Raw genomic sequence first — 18,541 nt, 5'->3', positions numbered from 1 at the left:
GTACATCAAATTGTATGATTTGTTGGGAACTTGGGATTATCATGGTAGATTAAGTGTAAAACATTTTAGTATTAGTGCAGAATTGTGGAAGACTAAGAATGGGAAAGAGTGTAAGGTATTATATAATCAAAGTGAAAACAATAAACCAAGTAATAAGCTAAATTACATGTAAAAACATCTGTTACATACTATCGGTCTGTTTTATCATCGTTGAATCAGTCTGTTTGTTGTCCCAATAGTTTACATCATTTAATTGTTTCTTCATGTTGAAGAGTTCACTGCAGATCTTTTATCTATTACTAGGATTTTTGTTGATTTTCTGACGAACATACATGAAATACATGTCTGTTAATGATTGTAAACTGCCATATGAATGATCCGAAACCTAGTCAACGAAACTAAGTGAATGGAAGCAATGGTTGGTTTTCTAGTTACATCGACACAGTTTAGATAATATATCCTTGATGTTATTATCTTTCCTTATATTTTCAGGGAGAAAAATGTTATCATACTCGTGGTACGTCTCTATTACATGACAAGATATAGATAAAATACTTTGACATAACCGAAGTTAAACATACATAATGAAGTGAAGTATGCCACCTCCAAAAGCACCAAAATATTGTCATTTGATTTACGCCGTCCATCGCTGTGGGTTTAGGATAACAAAGGAATTATTTCTGAAAAGAGTGCATGACATAACTCCAGAGGGTCACGATCCATTTCCATGGACAGTTGATGATTTCCTTTATACAAACAGAGAGAAGATTCTCAAGCATAAACTTGGGGAAAAATTGAAACAGACTTTATTTCCCGGACATTCTAAGTCGACAGATTTAGATCGTTGGGATCTGAACACATTTTGCTTTCTTCTGATACATTTCTGTGGGCTTGAAGAGCGTGTCAACCAGGACATAACGTTTTTTAGAAAGTTGAGGAACAAGCTAGTCCATTTAGGAGACGGTGACATTGATGAACATGCGTATGAAGTATATCTTGACAGAATCGAAGGTATAATAAGCAGGTGTTCAAACGAGTTAAATAATCCTGAGCTGGAGGCTGAACTAAAAAATGTTTTAAAGGAAATAGAGAATGTACAATTGGCTGATTTTGAGAAAGGGAGAGAGAAGTTAAAAGAATGGTTGTTCGATGAAAAAAAATATGGTGTTTGGATAAAATTCACACAGAAAGGTAACAGAAGTTTAATCATGTGCCAAATATAAAATTCATAAATCAATAAATGTCTGTTGTAAAGCATGTAAGCGCAAAGCTTTTTCTTGACTGGGCTTTTGAAAATGAATGTGAATAAAACGAAATCGTTTAGTTTTGAAAATAGAAGGCCATTTTAGTGAACTAATATTTTATGGCGCCGCTAACACACTGTTGAAGTAAAATTAGTAAATACAATTTGAATCTAAACACGACATTGTATTTTTAAAAATGCCTGTACCGTTGTGTTTTATGTTGGAATGAATTACTCTTGTTTCAAATTTGTTTTTACTGCTATATTATAAGCTTTTTTGCCTAGCCTTTCTTTAGATAAGCGGGTACACTGAATAAAACATTACGCTATTTGACCTTTTATTAAATAAAACTTAACAGTTTGAATACTATTGCTTCTTATTTGGATTTACATATACACATATAAGAGAGATGATTTAAGAATTGCAAATGCCCGTCATCTATACGGGAATGTTACCCGCGCAGCATCTTAGGGGATCTGTATTTCCAAATTAATAAGAGTTCCTAGAGTGTTTAGTCATGTTGACAACGACTTCAGTGAACGTAATCAAAATATTACCCTAAAACACATTTCAACGTAAGAATTCTTAATCTTTTTTATTTCTATTTTCAACATTATATTTCAGGAATTGATGGACTGAAGACAGCTTTGCAGGACGTTCAAGAGAGATTAGAAGAAAATGGAAATCTGGGACATATTGACATATGTAATGTTCTATTTATTATTTTATTACCGAGCAAAATAAATATATAATATTTATACTAAATGATTCATAATGTGCTGTAAGAATTAAGGAGTTTGCGCATTGCATAAATTCGATAACATTAAGATTAAAAGAATAGGTTTTGAAGGACGCGAGTAATCAGTTGTTTGTCGTGGTAAAGCATTTTGTAAATGACTAAAGAACTAAATTATCGTTAAGTACTTACCATTTGGATATAAAATATACCGGATTGTTAAAAGTGTGTGGACGCTGAATTGCTTCTAGCATAATTCAAACAGCCTAATGTATAATATATCCAGATGGTCCCTATATAATCACAGTGTATTCCTCATATTAACAGTTTTGTTTTCTCTTTCATTGGTTTATTTTATCCAATCTGCATAAAGAGAATCAGGAAGATATCTCCCACAAATTTTACATGCTCAATTAGCTGATTTAAATCAGGAAAAGCTCTAAACAAATCACGTTAAAACAATCAACATTGCACACTGACGTTTGCATACTAGAGCCTCCGGATGAGAGCCGTGCTCGATTATGTAATAATATCATTCTTCTTTGAACCCATTTTCCATTGAAACCAAAGAAAATTTATCTTGATCTGTAACAGTATTTAGTCCCTCGTTTAAACAGCCGAAATTTATTTGCATGTCTCCTTTCCTTTGCATATAGTATGCTAATTTAGGTACATGATCAACGTCACCAGTATTACACAGCTCTGTAAAAGAGAAATACGATGTCTGTTAATTAATGAAATAGTACTATTGATTTACTGGGGGAATGTTTGCTCAGTATCTTTTTTTACAAATCTCGGGAGAGGTTCGACGAGTATATTTTCTTCGACAAGCCAAATGAATTTTGATTTATTAGGCAATAAACAAATATTATCTTTATCTAAGGAAATTATAAGACTATGTAATGTATGGACTCTATTTTATGTATATCAGTATCTAAATTGATATTTTAATTAATGGTTAATTAATGGTTGTCTGTCGTTCAATTGAAACAGTTTTGTATATTGATAGGGATGGGTGTCTTCACTGTAACACATGTGAATTGAAAGGCAAAATCGAGAGGTGTAATACATTTTGCTGTATAAGGCTTGTGACGAAATTAAGTTTTGCCGGACTTCTGTACTTATCCAAAACTACATCCTGTTTGTTTTTTAATAATACAACAAAGGGCATATTTATGCGAGACCGTCGCGTAATGTATTTGCAACTACCATGATAATATTTTATAACGAAACCGCTCGAGGAATCGCAAAAGATTTCTACACTTGAATCAAGGACTATTGCATAATCATGTAAAGGAATGCTTTTAAATTCTGGTCGTCGAGGAGACGGTTATCTATTTATTGAATCAAGAGACGTTTTGGCCTGTATATCATTTAACCTTGGCCTAACGTTTGCTTGGTGATGATGGGTATCGGACATGAAAATAAACTGAGGATAAAACTTCATTTTGCAGGAAATTTAATTCAAGTCAAGTTTAAACCATGAGGCTAGGCTTAGTTGTTCTTATTTCAGTTTATGATGTTAAGGATTTTGAAGAGCTATTTTAATTCAAAATACAAAAAAAAAAAAAAAAAAAGATTTAAGGCTGTGTATTGACAACATACATTAGCGGCTTATTACGTTGCAAACTATTGTTTAAGACAGACACGTACCTCGCTGTTAGGCATGTTTGTAACAAATAAAAGGTTCTTTTGTATGTTCAACGATGCTTCTAATGAATTTATTAATATAAAACAGTAGCCTGATATTCTCTGTTTATGTTTGAAGTGGTAGTCTGTCATTCTGTACTGAAAAGAACATTTTTCACATATAGATTTTCAGCAACCAAAACCGAACCCTTCAATCTATGTTGCAGCATTTTCCAGTGCAATACTCTTTATTGGACTGGGAAAGAAATTAGAGGAAGCATTTTCAGGCGCACATCATGGAGGTGTATTAACAGGGAAACTTCATACACATATCCAATCATGTGTTGATACAATTAAGGAAGACATTCGTCAGATTGGCCCGGAAGTGGAGAGTGTCAGTACTGGTTCAATTATCTTCAAGTTTACATGCTTTTCCGTAACGTCCTTGATATATCTGGTAGACTACTTTAGCGGTCCAATCCTACAAAGACGTCTACACGGCATAGCAATGGCACTCCAAGATATGGTTGATGATTTAGTTACAATACAAATATGTGTGCCACCGGAGAACTCTCAGAAAATAATACAGAAATTAGGTAAGTTTGATAAATACTTTTTAAATCTTTGTAATTAAAAGGGTATAGGAAGATTTGAAAACCTCTGTGACTAAGCCCATGTCCTGGCAGTGTGTAGCCATTTACATACATAATATGTATGTGAATTAAGATTGCCCGTGGGCGGTAAATATCATTGTAATTGTTCAATATGATATGATACTACATTGAAAAGTCCAATCTTGTATAGTGCTAAACCAAATGTAATGCGAAGTACTTATAGATTATGCATTCATAATTATGGCGTTGATTATAGAGTGGACACAGTGGTTCAGCAGTAAATTATTAGGCCGGACAACGAAAACTTAAAACATTGGTTGCGAGTTCAATCCTCTAACTAAAATGACTGACAAAGTGAAAGATTGGTAGAAAGCTAACCTACTCCTAGCACGCTCAAGAACCATGTATGCTTCTGGGAGTCTTCTTACTTTCTGGACTAAGGATGACTATCAATAAGGCAAAAACAAATAGTTGTGTTTTGGTGGCATGGCCAAAATGTAGGTCGTTTTTCTGGAAGCATTACTAGTGTCAAGTAAATATAATATTTGCTGATTAGAATGTATTAACATGTTTTCAACATTCTAACACCACATAATGTGCAGCAATTGTTAATAGTGGGTTCCTGCATTGTCTTCCAGTACTGTTGTCTCAGTAACGGCCAGTTTCTTTCCCCGGTCAGAATTTCCCCTTTAAAAATATCTGGTTTGTTCCCCGAGTAAGTTTTTACACCCTAGATTTTGTGCACAAACAAGGGTAAACAGACCAGTCCCCCTACCCGACCCCATCACAAAATGGAAGAAAATACAAACCAGTTAGGATTCATCTCTCCCTTGGTTACTTTTTCCCTCTTAGCTTTTTGTACACAAGCAAGGGAGAAAAAGCGAAGTTTTTTTCTCCTCTCGGTTAGTCTTTCCCCTATTTGTTTTCCTTTCAGACAATTAAAAATAGAAGCAAACGCACCTTTCACAAAATTTAAATTATAACCGAGACTAGTAAATTGTAGCGCCGCGGGTGGTATATTAGCATCGCGGTTTTGTTTGATTTTAAAGTCAAAACGCCGCGCTATTGCGGTCATGCATTCATCATTCTTACGGTCTTCAGTAGAATTTATGGTCGGACCACAATAACACAAATATTTTTAGGCTTAAAGGTAGATACACATTACGAGTTTCAGTTCTTTGAAATGCCTGTTTTATCTGGTTATTTCAGAAGAAGTATGCATGTCTGAGGACGATGTTATACCACAAAACAAAATAAGAAAAAAGGTAAAAATAGTTAATAAATCTAAATTTCTTAAAGTTATAAATTTCAAAGAAGCTTAAATATTTTATTACTTATATGTGGCCTAACTATGTCCATGATCTCAACAATATACATGTAGTCAGTATTTAGGCATTTTCATAGTTACACTAACATTTGTACTGTACTATTTAAGAGTTATGACAGACCATAAATAACACATAATAATTACAATACTTAAACGTACTGAAGAACTGGGTAAAAATCGATTCTATTATCTTTCCGTATTCATCGAGATCAACGCTATACATTATTGTCTTCCTTTGACCGTCTAGCTAAATATCGATCACTATCAGATATTTTAGCGAGTGTTGCAAACCGTTATGGTTCGGCTATCTCCGCTTATCATCTCACGGGATGTGCCGATCATAAATAACTCGGATTATAGCTTAGAGATCTGCTGTAAAAACGTAGGAAGGGGGATTTATTTTACACCAATTTCAAATACCGGTAAAACAACAACAACAACAAATATAGTCATCAGGTTACATACAATGTAACAACTTGGTTTAATTCTGTTTTTCAATAATGTAAAATATAGAACGGAAAAAGAAGACACTACGTTATTTTATTCTTTTATTTTGCATGGTATAGAGACTTACCCTAAGCCTTCTTTACACAAGGGAAACAATCCGTTTATATAGTGAAATTGTTGAGTGAACACCGTTTCTTAATCCTAATCCTGCCCATGTTATATCAGTGCAAAGGAAAAGTAACCTATCTATGATAAATGCCATGTATGATTACACAGTTATGCATCTAACGGTCTTGAAATTGATTTCTTCGATTTTCTCATGTTTCTAGATATTATTCCCATACTTTAACGCATAAGTATGGGTAGTTGAAATTGTTCTCTTTCCAGCAGTAACCCTCTCAACAAATGTCACCCTGTGAAACTCTGTGGGTTTTGACTTTGTTGAAAAAAATCGTCTGTTTGTTGACAAATTTCACCACAAAAAATGTCCTACTTTCCCCAGGGCAATCACTTATTTGATCTTTACATAGTTTTGTATTCAGGTTGCTAATCCATGTGGCAAGTATGCATGCTTTTTTTCATGATTAGAGGTAAAATGTGCATAGTTTGCATGAGGTTCTAGGTCAATAGTCACCTAAGCCTATCATAAAGTCTTTGCGGAGTTGTCTCCATTTTTTCTAAATATTTCATCCGGGATCATTTTTTTTCAGCTCAAATATCTCTTTTTCAGGAAATGATATTTTAATAATTTTTTCAGTCCTTGTATTTTGATGCAGTTAACTACACATATATTTAATATAGATAGCTCCTACTTGAAATTTGTATTTTCAGTTATAGTGCCATGGTATATGAAAATATGATCAGCACTATATTATCTTCTTTATATTTTGCATTAAAGACATAAAAAACAAATATAAATGCACAAAATCATGTATGTTAGGCGAGCACAATATACATGTACACGAAACTACTATTATCTTAAAAGTAGAAAGCAGGAAAAATTTATTATTTTTAAAGTGCTTACAAACTGACAATATCATTTTCAATTATGATAAATAGATGTGAAATATGTTGTTTTTTTGTTACATTCAATGGAATTTTAATGAAAATTTAACAAATTAATCAATTAATTGTATTTAATCATATTTAACTTGTCAAAACTAATTTTGCTATGTAACGAATATTTGAAAAACATATTTCACACACTAATAAAAATAAACAGAAAAACAAACAAACAAATATACTTTACAATGTAAAAGGTATCTATTTATGACACCAGAGCCTGTTTAATTGGAAGTGTGACCTATTTGTCCCCGAGCCAGTCATTACGTAATAAAGTATGTGCGAATAATGACTTCCAAAAGTTTCTCAAAGGTTACTGACTGACTGATTTAATAAATGTCAGATTGTTAAAATAAAAAGTGAAAAAATCAAAGAACAAAACAAGCGTTTATTTCATAGAAAAAAGTATTTTAGGAAAGATTTAGGATAATGTGACACCAATGTAGTAGAAAGGTTATTCATAATAATTATCACGTATATTATTACTATATGAACAAGGAATTACATATTTTTCATTTCTTTTAGCGCGTGCTATACTTGCTTAAGATTCGCTTTGCGTACATTCAGTTCAATTCAATTTCGATTCATTGCATAAAGGTTATAAATGCAATGCCTACAGCAAGTGAAAGCATTATATAATATGGAGCACAGAGAGTACATAATAATTTTCAGAAGAGATAATAAACTAATATATCATTAAACGACAATTTTTCACAATGTTGTCGGAAAACTTTTATGATATAATATTTTCACTCTAAGGCGAACCTTCAACATGTTCCCTATGTATCTATACGTGTACTTTAATATCGAACAATTAACCTGTATTCAGGAAAAAAAATACTGTAATTCAAATACAAGTAAATACTAAATCTCTGTCGCATTATCATATGTATCTTTCTTCATTTGTTTCAAAATGCTCTTAATATAGACGCAATCACCGAGTAGATTATCTGTATAATAAAAAGACCTGATCACCCCTAGTACACTAATAAAAAGGTGTTGATACGCAATAAACTTGCAAAAAGCGGTTAATTGGTAATAAATAACTATCAAAAAGTGTTTTAGTATGGCTGTTTCCGAGGCTCCGAAAACAATTTACTCTTGCATTATATAAATTCTTTATAACATATATATGGTTGAAACTTAAACTAAGGGGTATAATATAATTATGCGAATCTTTAGAATACGAGACAGTGGCTATATCTTTAGAAGGATACTTATATAGTTTGAAAGTGCATATTGTCTTATGAATTTTAGCAAGCAGTAAAATATAGACCATTTATACACTCTAGCTTCTTTTGTAATTGTGTGAATTTAACTTATGAAATAGTTATGACTTTCCTTTCTTCTCTCTCTCTCTCTCTCTCTCTCTCTCTCTCTCTCTCTCTCTACCTTTCTTTCTTTTTCCTTTTATATTGATGCATGCAGTAAGAATTACCAATATAACAATACAATACAATATTTCTTTTTTTCGTCAGGGATACATATCAGTAACTACAGACTATATAATAAATATAACAGATTGAACACCTATTAATAATAATACTCTTTTGTAACCATCAGCTCTCTGTATCATCGACAGATTAACTTCGGTCGAGTTCGTGTGTTTCCGCGCGCGTTCCGAAATACCATGGACACGAGCAATAAAGAAATTATACAAAAATCACCAAGTTTTAAACGTCCAGGGAAGCAAGAATACATTTAAAAAAATTAAAATAAAAACATATATAAAAATTTATTGTATGTAGAATACTTCAATAGGATAATAAATATTCTCAAATTTTGAATAAATAAAGTTGCTACAGGGGAAAGAATAAGATACGTATCACAGGGTTTTGCTTATTTTATTCAGTAACTGTATGTCGTAAATTGAGACTGATAATGGTGTTTTTTAATCGCAAAGGGAAGCATTAATTCTTCTTTTTAGATATATATTTTTTATATCTTTGTAAAGAGAAAAGAATGACGAACACTTCAATAGGATAATAAATATTGTGTGTTCATTCTAATAAAAACAGTATTTGTTCAAACTTTTTTTCCTTCTTTGTTTCTATTGGAAAATATCAATCAGATAAAAATCGATATCGCCCAGCCAGGTGATTTCAAGGGGGGATAATTTTACCGATAAGACGGCAAATTTTACCCAATTGTTGATTATGTTATAATCCTGTTTAAAATCACCATTGAAATGAAGAAGATAACTTTGTAGATTTGTAGAAAACAGTCTAATGAACAAATTCGCCCGTTTGTTAGACTTGGATGGCCAAATATTGTTGAGATACGAATGGATATAAAACCATAAAATATTTAATGACCAGCTGGTCACTAATTAACTCACCAGGCTTCGCCGAATTCTGTAAACCAACGAAGACAGTGTCACGTGACAAAATTTTAAATACGTCGAAAACAACAATGGCTGATTGGCCGTGATAGGATTTTGTGTAAAGACGGCGGATAAATGCTGAAATTTACAAATATTTGGCTTTTCTATGCCATTTCTACAAACAATACATTAATGTTATCAAATTCAGCCAGTTGTTCAATAAAAGGAAAGGCAGTTTACCAGAAATGCGATACGAATGTGCTAGGCATGTTGTTGTTGTGTTTCTTAAAATAGATTTAGCGTGGCTCTTTGTACGGTCCCGTACGAACAGTCATTTAGTTTGGCTCGTTTTACGGTCCCGTACGAACAATTAATTTGTCTACATCTGCACAGTAGTCCCTTGCTAAACAAATTCAGCCCAGAGATGTTTATATGCTGTTACGGATCTCTGAGCTCAAACGAATCCCGTACGTTCTGGAACCTAACCAGGAATCGTGCCAGAAGTCTGTCACGCTAAAATTTCATCAAATGCAATGGACTCACCTTTTACTTTACCAAATTTCTAGTCCATTTTCCTTTTGATCTGGCATAAATAATCCATGCAACATAATTTGAACACATAATTTGTACCCCTGTCTGCAATATTTTGTCCGTCATGGCAGTTCAAAATGTCACCTGATCAGGGTACTCTTCATTTTGAAAAACCAATAGGCGGTATAGAATCGTTATTTATTGACATTTTCTGAGAACTTGTATGTTGTTTTATAGATTTTATTGAAAATGGCTATGTTTATGATTAAATTAAATTCATAAATAGGTAAAATTTTGAAACTGATTTTCAAAAATAACCACGTGCTCTGAACTGCGACCATCAGAACCGTACCGGGACCGTACGATTAGCCACTTCCTTTAGCGTAGTTACGGACGTATCCGAATGATGGCGGTTGTGTCACTGAAACCGAAAATAACATTTTTTATATCCGTCTCCATCGGTGGAATCTATCAATTTACAAGTAAATTTATCCAGCCAATGTCTTCGTGAACGAACGTTTTATGCGTTGTTGTAAAAAAATTACCTTCCTATTACGTTCGCTACGATTCGCTAATCTTATCTGGCTAATATTATAACTTTAAACTAACAATTACTTTAAATGGAATTTGGCTCATTCCCCTGATTTTGAAGGCTCAAAAAGCAAGATTTCGGAACTTCTACCAATTACCAGTCTGGTTTATCTTTGTTTCTGCACCATGTGTCACATGAAGATTCGGCATTAAATCTAACGCATAGAGTGTACGCAAGCATTGAATGTATACATACACACCTAACTTTAACCTTTAATCAGTATATTGTACACTCAATACGTGCGTACATCCAATAGGAGCGATTTAATGTTGGCGTAACAAGAACGAACGCTCATCGTAGTTTATTAGGTCAATATTTTACAAGAATTTCAAACATCACCTAAACATAGCATGAAAGAGTTGTTTTACATGAAAATTGAACGAAACGATTGCAAGCAAGTTAACTGCTATATGCCTTGAATTTCGGAAAATTATTGCTTGAAGCGGTCACACCGGATATTGTAATGCTGTAAAAACTCACCACTTTCAGTGAGCTTTTACATATGCCCGCTTGTATCAATAATGTCCTAGTGCTCAAAGTTCACGAAATCTGCTTTAAGCAATTTTAAAAAGTGTTTAATTTCATTTCTTTAAAAAGGGTGGTTTGTTTAAAGGGTGGGAGGCGGGGCGACTTTTAATGATAAGTTATTAGTTTACAGTAGAACAGGACAGCAAGAGTCAGTATGGTAAAACATGTACAGAAAAAGGTCAATTGTTGGTAAAAATGTTGTTCTGTAACCAACAATTGTAAGACGTTCATTTTAAGCATTATATTCTCTTTTTATGAATGAATCGTGTCAAATTTATAAAACAAAAGTCATTAAAATATATTTTTTTCTTCACAATTATTGTTTTTCCTGTGATTTAATTGCATATTGCAATCTGTCAAAAATTCCATATGGCGCACTTATAGATAAGATAAGATAAGTCACTATCTTTATCAATTTCAGTGCTGGAACATTATTGCAAATATATAAAAATACACACGTGTTAGGGTTCGAGAACTATAGCATCGTTTTTGAAACTTTGAATTATCTGGAAGGTTGACTCCTTCCTTTAGTCCTTTCCCCTGATTCTAACACATATGTCAGTAAAATAACAATTCTTTAATATAAGAATTAACATGTCTTATTTGCTGTTCAGTTGTCATATAAACACGCTTTTGTTCATTTCATATTTGTAAATCTGAACCTAAGCCTTAATTCATACATTATTTGATGGAACATTCAATAACTTAGCTTTTTCAAATAAAACAGTGACTTACAGAAACCTATGATAATACCTCAACGAAACAAATTCAGCAAAAAAAAATCCAAATGGAAAATCCAGATTCAAAGAACGACTCCTGTATACACTGATATACAAATGAAAGATGGATAGACAAAGATAAGTATATTGAAACAAACATACTTACAAAACGCAGGTATTTTAACCATTATGGAGTAAGTAAAACTGTTTTATTATGTAATAAAGTTGTAAATGGACTATATAAGTAATGCATTAACTTTTTACCGAATATTTGAAACTAATAAGTTAACAGAATTGTCATAATTATGTTCTCATGGCAAAGAAAGTTTTATAAACAAGATCTAATGCATAGTTTTTACTTTGCTACTCTTTAATTTTGCAAATGTTTTACTGTAAACACATTTAATATTGTTTATTTTACTTAAAAGGTCATTTATTTTACCATTTTCATAGTAATTGCTACCCTTACTCGAGAATTCATTTTCATCCTTAAACTTTTTTTACCTCTGCTTTCGTCACTTAGAATAATGTCCTCTTTTTCAACCCCTGAAATATTTATACACGATCAGTTTGCGAAGGATAACTCAAGGTACTGTTCGAAGCTTTGAATATGGTATTTGGAAACCCGTTTTCGAAAATTTGATCATACACAAAGCGTGTATAGACCTCAGGCTCTGTCAACTTGTAACCAGTTCGTTGTTTAATCCTTTAATTCACCAGAACATTTTACCATATTATGAAATTTTAATTATGATGGGTGATTTCAATTTGCATATTAACAGTGACAACAGTGATATTACTAACTTCAAGTACTCTCTAGTACCAATGGGCCTGGAACAACATGTTGATTTCAGTACTTATACAAGAGGACATAGCTTGGATCTAGTCATTACTGAGTTACTTAATGGTGTTCATGTAGAGAAATGTGAGCCTGGAAATTTTTTATCTGAACACTATGTTGTAACGAGTTTGAATCGGAAATAGAGGATGTCCTGAATGAGCACCTCCTGTTTTAGAGAACAATCAGTTAGAAAGCCCGAGCGTGCATGGAGGCGTTACGGTAAAATATATCAGTTTGAGTCGTATAAAGCAGTAAGAAACGAATACAATTTTGAAATCAAATGTTAAATCAAAAGAGAAACACACTCAGTGAAAAGATAGAGAACGCTAAAGGTGATTCCAAGACTCTGTATGCATTAGTATCTGAACAAACTTCACAAAATTTGAAAACCCAATACCTCAATGAGAGTCTAATAATTCACTGGCCAAAAAATTTGCTGACATTTTCATGGCAAAAATCTCACAATTACGTCAGTCCCTAAGTGAATACTAAAACTTAGAACCTCAAGTAAATGATGTACGAAATTTAGACAAATATACTGAATTGGCTCAAGATGAAGTGAAAAACTCATTAATGAATTGAATACTACGTCTTCAGAGCTACCTAGTCCACTAGCTTCGATACATGTATAAACACAAATAACAATAGTATTCCGCATTTTTCAATGTCTTTGATTTTTCTCATGACACAGGTAATAAAAATACCTATGTAATTTAGCAGACAGTTTGATTAGTTTGTTATATCTTGCGGATTTCTTATCGAGCATTCGTCGAAAGCCTTCCATGTATGTTTAGATAAACGTAATGGCATGCAAAAGTTTTCTTCAAGAATTAACTGATTCTTGATATAGATATCAGAATGATTTTAACAAAGGGGCAGGACATGAAGTGGTTGCACAATTACTTCAAGCGAGCGAAAAGGTTGCAAACTTGCAAGATGACGGATATTTACTAAAATTATCGCACGTTCGTTTACTTTTCATCAGTAAGTGGGTTTCTATGGTATTTAGAACTCTACGGATATGTGCATGCATCAATTCTATGTCTATGTCACACTCGGTTTCGCGTTTCAGCGTCGTAGATTTCGAATTATCGAACTTATTGAAGGTATAAAATGGTCATCTGCATGTTTTGATATTTCAATTGACTCGTTTCTCGCCGATTTTTAATTATTTTGATCAATCTAGCCTGTTCTGTGACCCTTAAACGAGCGAGGCAAAGCAACCAACTGTGAACTATTTCATAAACATTTGGTTCTGCATGTTTCATAGATGATTCCATACCCAAAAATTCTTATTCAATCTCTTCTTTGTTGCAAACTTGTACTTCAAACAATTTCGGACGCAAACTTTTACTTGTAAAATAGTGTCCAACTCTCGGAACATATCAATTGTGTTACATGTACAAAATTTGTTCTGGTTGGGGTTATACATTTTGTGTAGCATCACGCGGCCTTTCGATGTTTTGAAATAAAAGTTCGATTTGATAAAAACCTTGTCATATTTTCATGAAAATTGTTTGTGTGCAATGTCGACTTAAATTGAATGTACTGACTTTATTAAACTCTATAAGACGATCTCATTAAACAATAATTTGAAAATAATTTTAATGCCCTTCATATTTCAGGTTGAATTTATAAAGCATGTCTTTAAATTTAGTAAACGAAAAGCAAAACAGGTGCAATAAAACGGCGTAATGAAGAGGTGACGGATATGCTTAATCTTTTTTTTTTTTTTTTTTTTTTGAAAAAGAGATGAACTATTTCCTCTCTAAGTTTCATAAAGTGCAGATTTTCGTCTAAGAGACTCATGACTTTTTCGCTATTAAAAAAAAACGAAAACGTTTTTCAACTGGACTATCCAAATCTTAAGTGATGTTAATAAAGAGGAATCAGTGGAAACTACAAAAGAAAATCATTCAAATAAGATCGAAAAACAATTGAAAGTGTACATTCAATAAGCAATCATACATATGCCGGCGATGGTAAAAGTGAGAAGTATTAACAAACTAGAGGCGACATCACTTTTGACACGTTTGGTACCGATGGGAAATACTCTACATCATTAATGGGCAAAGCCACGCATAAATCTGACAATTGTCCTCCCAATAATATCTGGCCGGTCCAGAAGAATTCTTTAGTTTCTTCAGAATATATCATTGCAGAACTCGTTTTGTAGTCATACCATTGTAAGGTATCTTTAAACAAATTACATGAAATATTTGATGTAGAATATTCCCCATCCCATCTTTTAGTTCCACTGTTTCCACTTTATAAATACCACTTAATTTTTGGGCAGTCCATCGTACATTATTTGCAAAACATTTTCGTTTAGGAGTTTTTAATGGCGAAAGGCGAAAAAGGCATGTGCCTCTTAGACGAAATTCTGCACTTTACGAATCTTGGAGTGGAAATAGTGCATCTCTGTCTTTTTTTTTTTTTTTTTTTTTTTGTTTTGTTTCTTTTTTATTATACATGTCCGGTACTTCTTCATGCACCGTTTATTGCACTTTCTTACATTTCGTTTGCTAATTTAAGGACCTTTAATAGCTTTGCATGATGGAAAAACGTCTTCAACCTGAAATATAGAAATACATGTTAAAATTGTTTTCAAATAATTAGATAATGAGATCGTTTTACAGAGTTTAATAAAGTCAGTGAATTCAATTGTACGTCACGCAATACTTCCTACCAACTTTCATGAAAATATGACAAGGCTTTTATCAAACAAACTGTTATTTTAAAACATCAAAGGACCGCGTGATGCTGCACAAAATGTACACCCCTGAGCAGGACAAATTTTGTACATGTAAAACAATCAACATGTTCCGAAAGTGGAAAAATATTTTACAAGTAAAAGTTTGCCTCCGAAATTGCTTGAAGTACAAGTTTGAAACAAAAAAAAAGCTTGAACAAGATTTATTTGGGTATAAAAACATTTGTAAAACATGCAGAACCAAACGTTTTTGTAATTCTTCACACTGAGTTGTTTTGTCACGTTTAATGGCCCCTAAACAGGCTTATCATGATCAACAATTAGGTAAAATTTGCTGTCTTATCGGTAAAATTATACCCTTTGAAAATACCTGGCTGGGCGATATCGAATTATTATCTGGTTGATATTTTCCAATAGAAACAAAGAAGGATTGTTTTTGAACAAATATTGTTTTCCTTAGAATGAACGCACAATATTTATTTTCCTATTGAAGTGTTCGTTATTCTTTTCCCTTTACAAAGATATAAAAAATATTTATATAAAACGAAGAATTAATGCTTGCCTTGGCGATTAAAAAACACCACTATCAGTCTCAGTTTACGGCATATAGTTACTGAATAAAATAAGCAAAAACCTGTGATACGTTATACAATTATCGACTTTTTCACATTACTTGTTTTAAAACGAGTTTAATATTATGTTAGGCATTTCTTTGTTACAGGTATTTTGCATTCTATAAAATGTATTAAAAATATGTTTCTAAATATTATTATCCGAGTAGGTATTCAACGACCCACTGTATGGTCAAATAGAATTACATCCCCTGTGCGTTAAGATTATTGACACACCACAGTTCCAAAGATTGAGGCACATTAAACAGCTAGAGACCTGTTACTTGGTCTACCCTGGCGCCAGTCATAACAGATTTGAGCATTCGATTGGGTAAGTAACATTCACTTGAAACAGAACACGGACTCATTTATGACAGTATCTTACTAAAATGTAAATGTTTTTTCAGTTTGTGAATGTTCGCATTTTGTCAACAAAAAAGAAGTGTATCAGGCAACACTGTAAGTTTGAATTTTGCCATGGGTATAAATATTGAATGCTTTGTAAAAATTCAGTTGTATCCTTTAAAGGTATTCATTGTACTGATAAAATATTGTACAATTAAAAAGAAAAGCCTTATGTTGCTTTCAATTTTCGTTTCAGGGTTTGTCACTTGGCTGGTAAATTTTTGAGAGTACTGAAAGAACGCCAGCCAGAGTTAGATATTACAACGAAAGATATTCTGTGTGTGGAAATAGCCGCGCTCTGTCATGACCTTGGTAAAACTATTGATTTTTCATTCACTGCAAAAGTCAGAACAAACGCCAACACAAGTGATCATTTTGTTTTGTACGAACAAAGTCATTCAGTTGACTAGCATTTTCACCTCGGCTTTTTGAAATTTTCAAATAAAAGAGCTTCTGTAATCACCTTTTTTGTCAGTGTTGGTGTCCGCGTCACAAAGATTAAAGTGTTGCATATAAGCAGGTTTCTCTGACACTACATACCCAAATGATTTCAAACTTCAAACATGTCTTCTTCAGCAGCTCAGAATAAGTTTATTAACTCAAGCTTTTATTTTGTCAAAGTTATGCCCCTTTTCAAGTTAAAATTTCAGTTGATGTTTTGCTTTTAAGTAGTGTTCTCAGAAACCGCTTGAGCAACTGCTTTTAAACTTCACAAATGTCTTTGGTATTATAAGATGACCTCACAGGACAAGTTACATAACAGAATCTCGTGTTAAAGTTTTGCTTGTAAGCAGGGTATTCAGAAGCAATCTTCTTTTAAACTTCACACATGTCTTTGAATATGTTGCCAAAGCTTTTGTATTTAAGCTAGTATTAGGTGGAAGGGCTTTAAATAGTCGAGTGATAGCTCTTGTTATCATGTACACAAAATGCTAATTGGTCACTTTTATATTTCAAATATTTATTTTAGATCTTGCATTTTTCTGCATGTACTTACTTTAGTGATTGTACTATATTTGGATGGAAGTGCAGACTTATCATTTTAATTTAAATAGAATTTTCTCTAATCACATTAAAACATGAAATAACATGACTGGTGTATAATTATATATGCTCTATCGTGATATAAATGAAATCAGTTATCAAAATGGTAAAATAAACTATTTTTTTGAAAGTTTGTTTGAGCATTTTGAAAGTTACATTTTCAAATTACTTTTAATATATATATATAAGTTTGAAAAAATAGTAAATGTACAGCTAAAACTGCATGTTGAAATGGATGACTTTCTATCAAAACCTAAACTATGCTCTTTTACTTTACAAATTAGTTAGACAATTATCATTCAGTGTTTAATTTTGAACATTTCCAATGGAAAAGTAATAATACATTATAAGTGTCTTTTTGTAATTTGCAGATGATTTAATGCATTACTTTTCCATTGGAAATATCAACAGCTCAAATGATCGAAAGTAAACGTTGAATAATAACGTTCCATCTCATGGAATTTGGTATAGTTCAGTTTGGAAATGTCTTCTAACGTCCTCAATGCCCTGTTCGTATGATTGACAGAAACTTAAAATTAATTTGTTTTTGAGGTGTTTTGCTTCTAAGTTTTGTGACTCTGTTAATATCTAGTATTTTGCAATGCACGTTTACTGAGACTATACTACTACTTTTATCTTAATAAGTATAATATTATTTCTTTGATATCTAGACGATAATATATATTGTATCCGTAGATGTGAGGTGACCGATTAGAAATTTTGATCAAATGTGTAAATTTGTCTTTTCTTCAGTCCCGTTTAACAAGATATAAGCTCCTCGGCTATACATTTAATTTACTAATAAAAATCTGTAAAAAGATCCTTTGGAAGGAAAACAGTGCAACCTCCTGAATAAAAATAGTGGAGACATTTTTTAAAGAAATTGTACTAAATCAATTTGGCATTCTGATCAAGGACACGTAATTAGAAAAAAAATGGAAAGACTAATTCTGTGAATAAAATGTTATTTTCCAAATGAATGTTTTAGAAGCCTGGTGGATGATACAACTTAGGTGCTGCATTACATTCAAAATAATTTAATTCAAGCTCACCACTCTAAGCCATGTATATACGCGTTAGCCCTTTGTTCATAGCTGGTTACTCCAGCTTTTATTACGCAAGTTGTCTCTGGTTGTTGATCACTGGTAATACAAGTATTTTGATTTGTTTACATT

General features: G+C 32.5%; 1 protein-coding gene across 5 annotated transcripts in view; it reads left to right on the top strand.

Annotated features, from left to right (window-relative positions):
- The first annotated feature begins 496 nt into the window (after positions 1 to 496).
- Positions 497 to 18,541, top strand: part of LOC128554332 (uncharacterized) — a 39,796-nt gene continuing 21,751 nt past the window's right edge. For 4 of the 5 annotated variants that reach the window (XM_053535602.1, XM_053535605.1, XM_053535604.1 and 1 more), the window contains exons 1-6: positions 497 to 1,191; positions 1,869 to 1,949; positions 3,795 to 4,205; positions 5,433 to 5,488; positions 16,088 to 16,248; positions 16,519 to 16,634. In XM_053535602.1, coding sequence (XP_053391577.1) covers positions 597 to 1,191; positions 1,869 to 1,949; positions 3,795 to 4,205; positions 5,433 to 5,488; positions 16,088 to 16,248; positions 16,519 to 16,634 — 1,420 coding nt within the window. In that variant the 5' untranslated portion in view covers positions 497 to 596. The remainder of the gene's footprint in view (positions 1,192 to 1,868; positions 1,950 to 3,794; positions 4,206 to 5,432; positions 5,489 to 16,087; positions 16,249 to 16,518; positions 16,635 to 18,541) is intronic. The other variant, XM_053535603.1, reaches the window with a different exon arrangement.

This window comes from Mercenaria mercenaria, unplaced genomic scaffold, assembly GCF_021730395.1.
Source record: "Mercenaria mercenaria strain notata unplaced genomic scaffold, MADL_Memer_1 contig_4947, whole genome shotgun sequence".
NCBI classification, from domain to species: domain Eukaryota; kingdom Metazoa; phylum Mollusca; class Bivalvia; order Venerida; family Veneridae; genus Mercenaria; species Mercenaria mercenaria.
The sequence above is the reverse complement of the archived record's forward strand: the minus strand, read 5'-3'. Positions and strand labels throughout refer to the sequence as shown.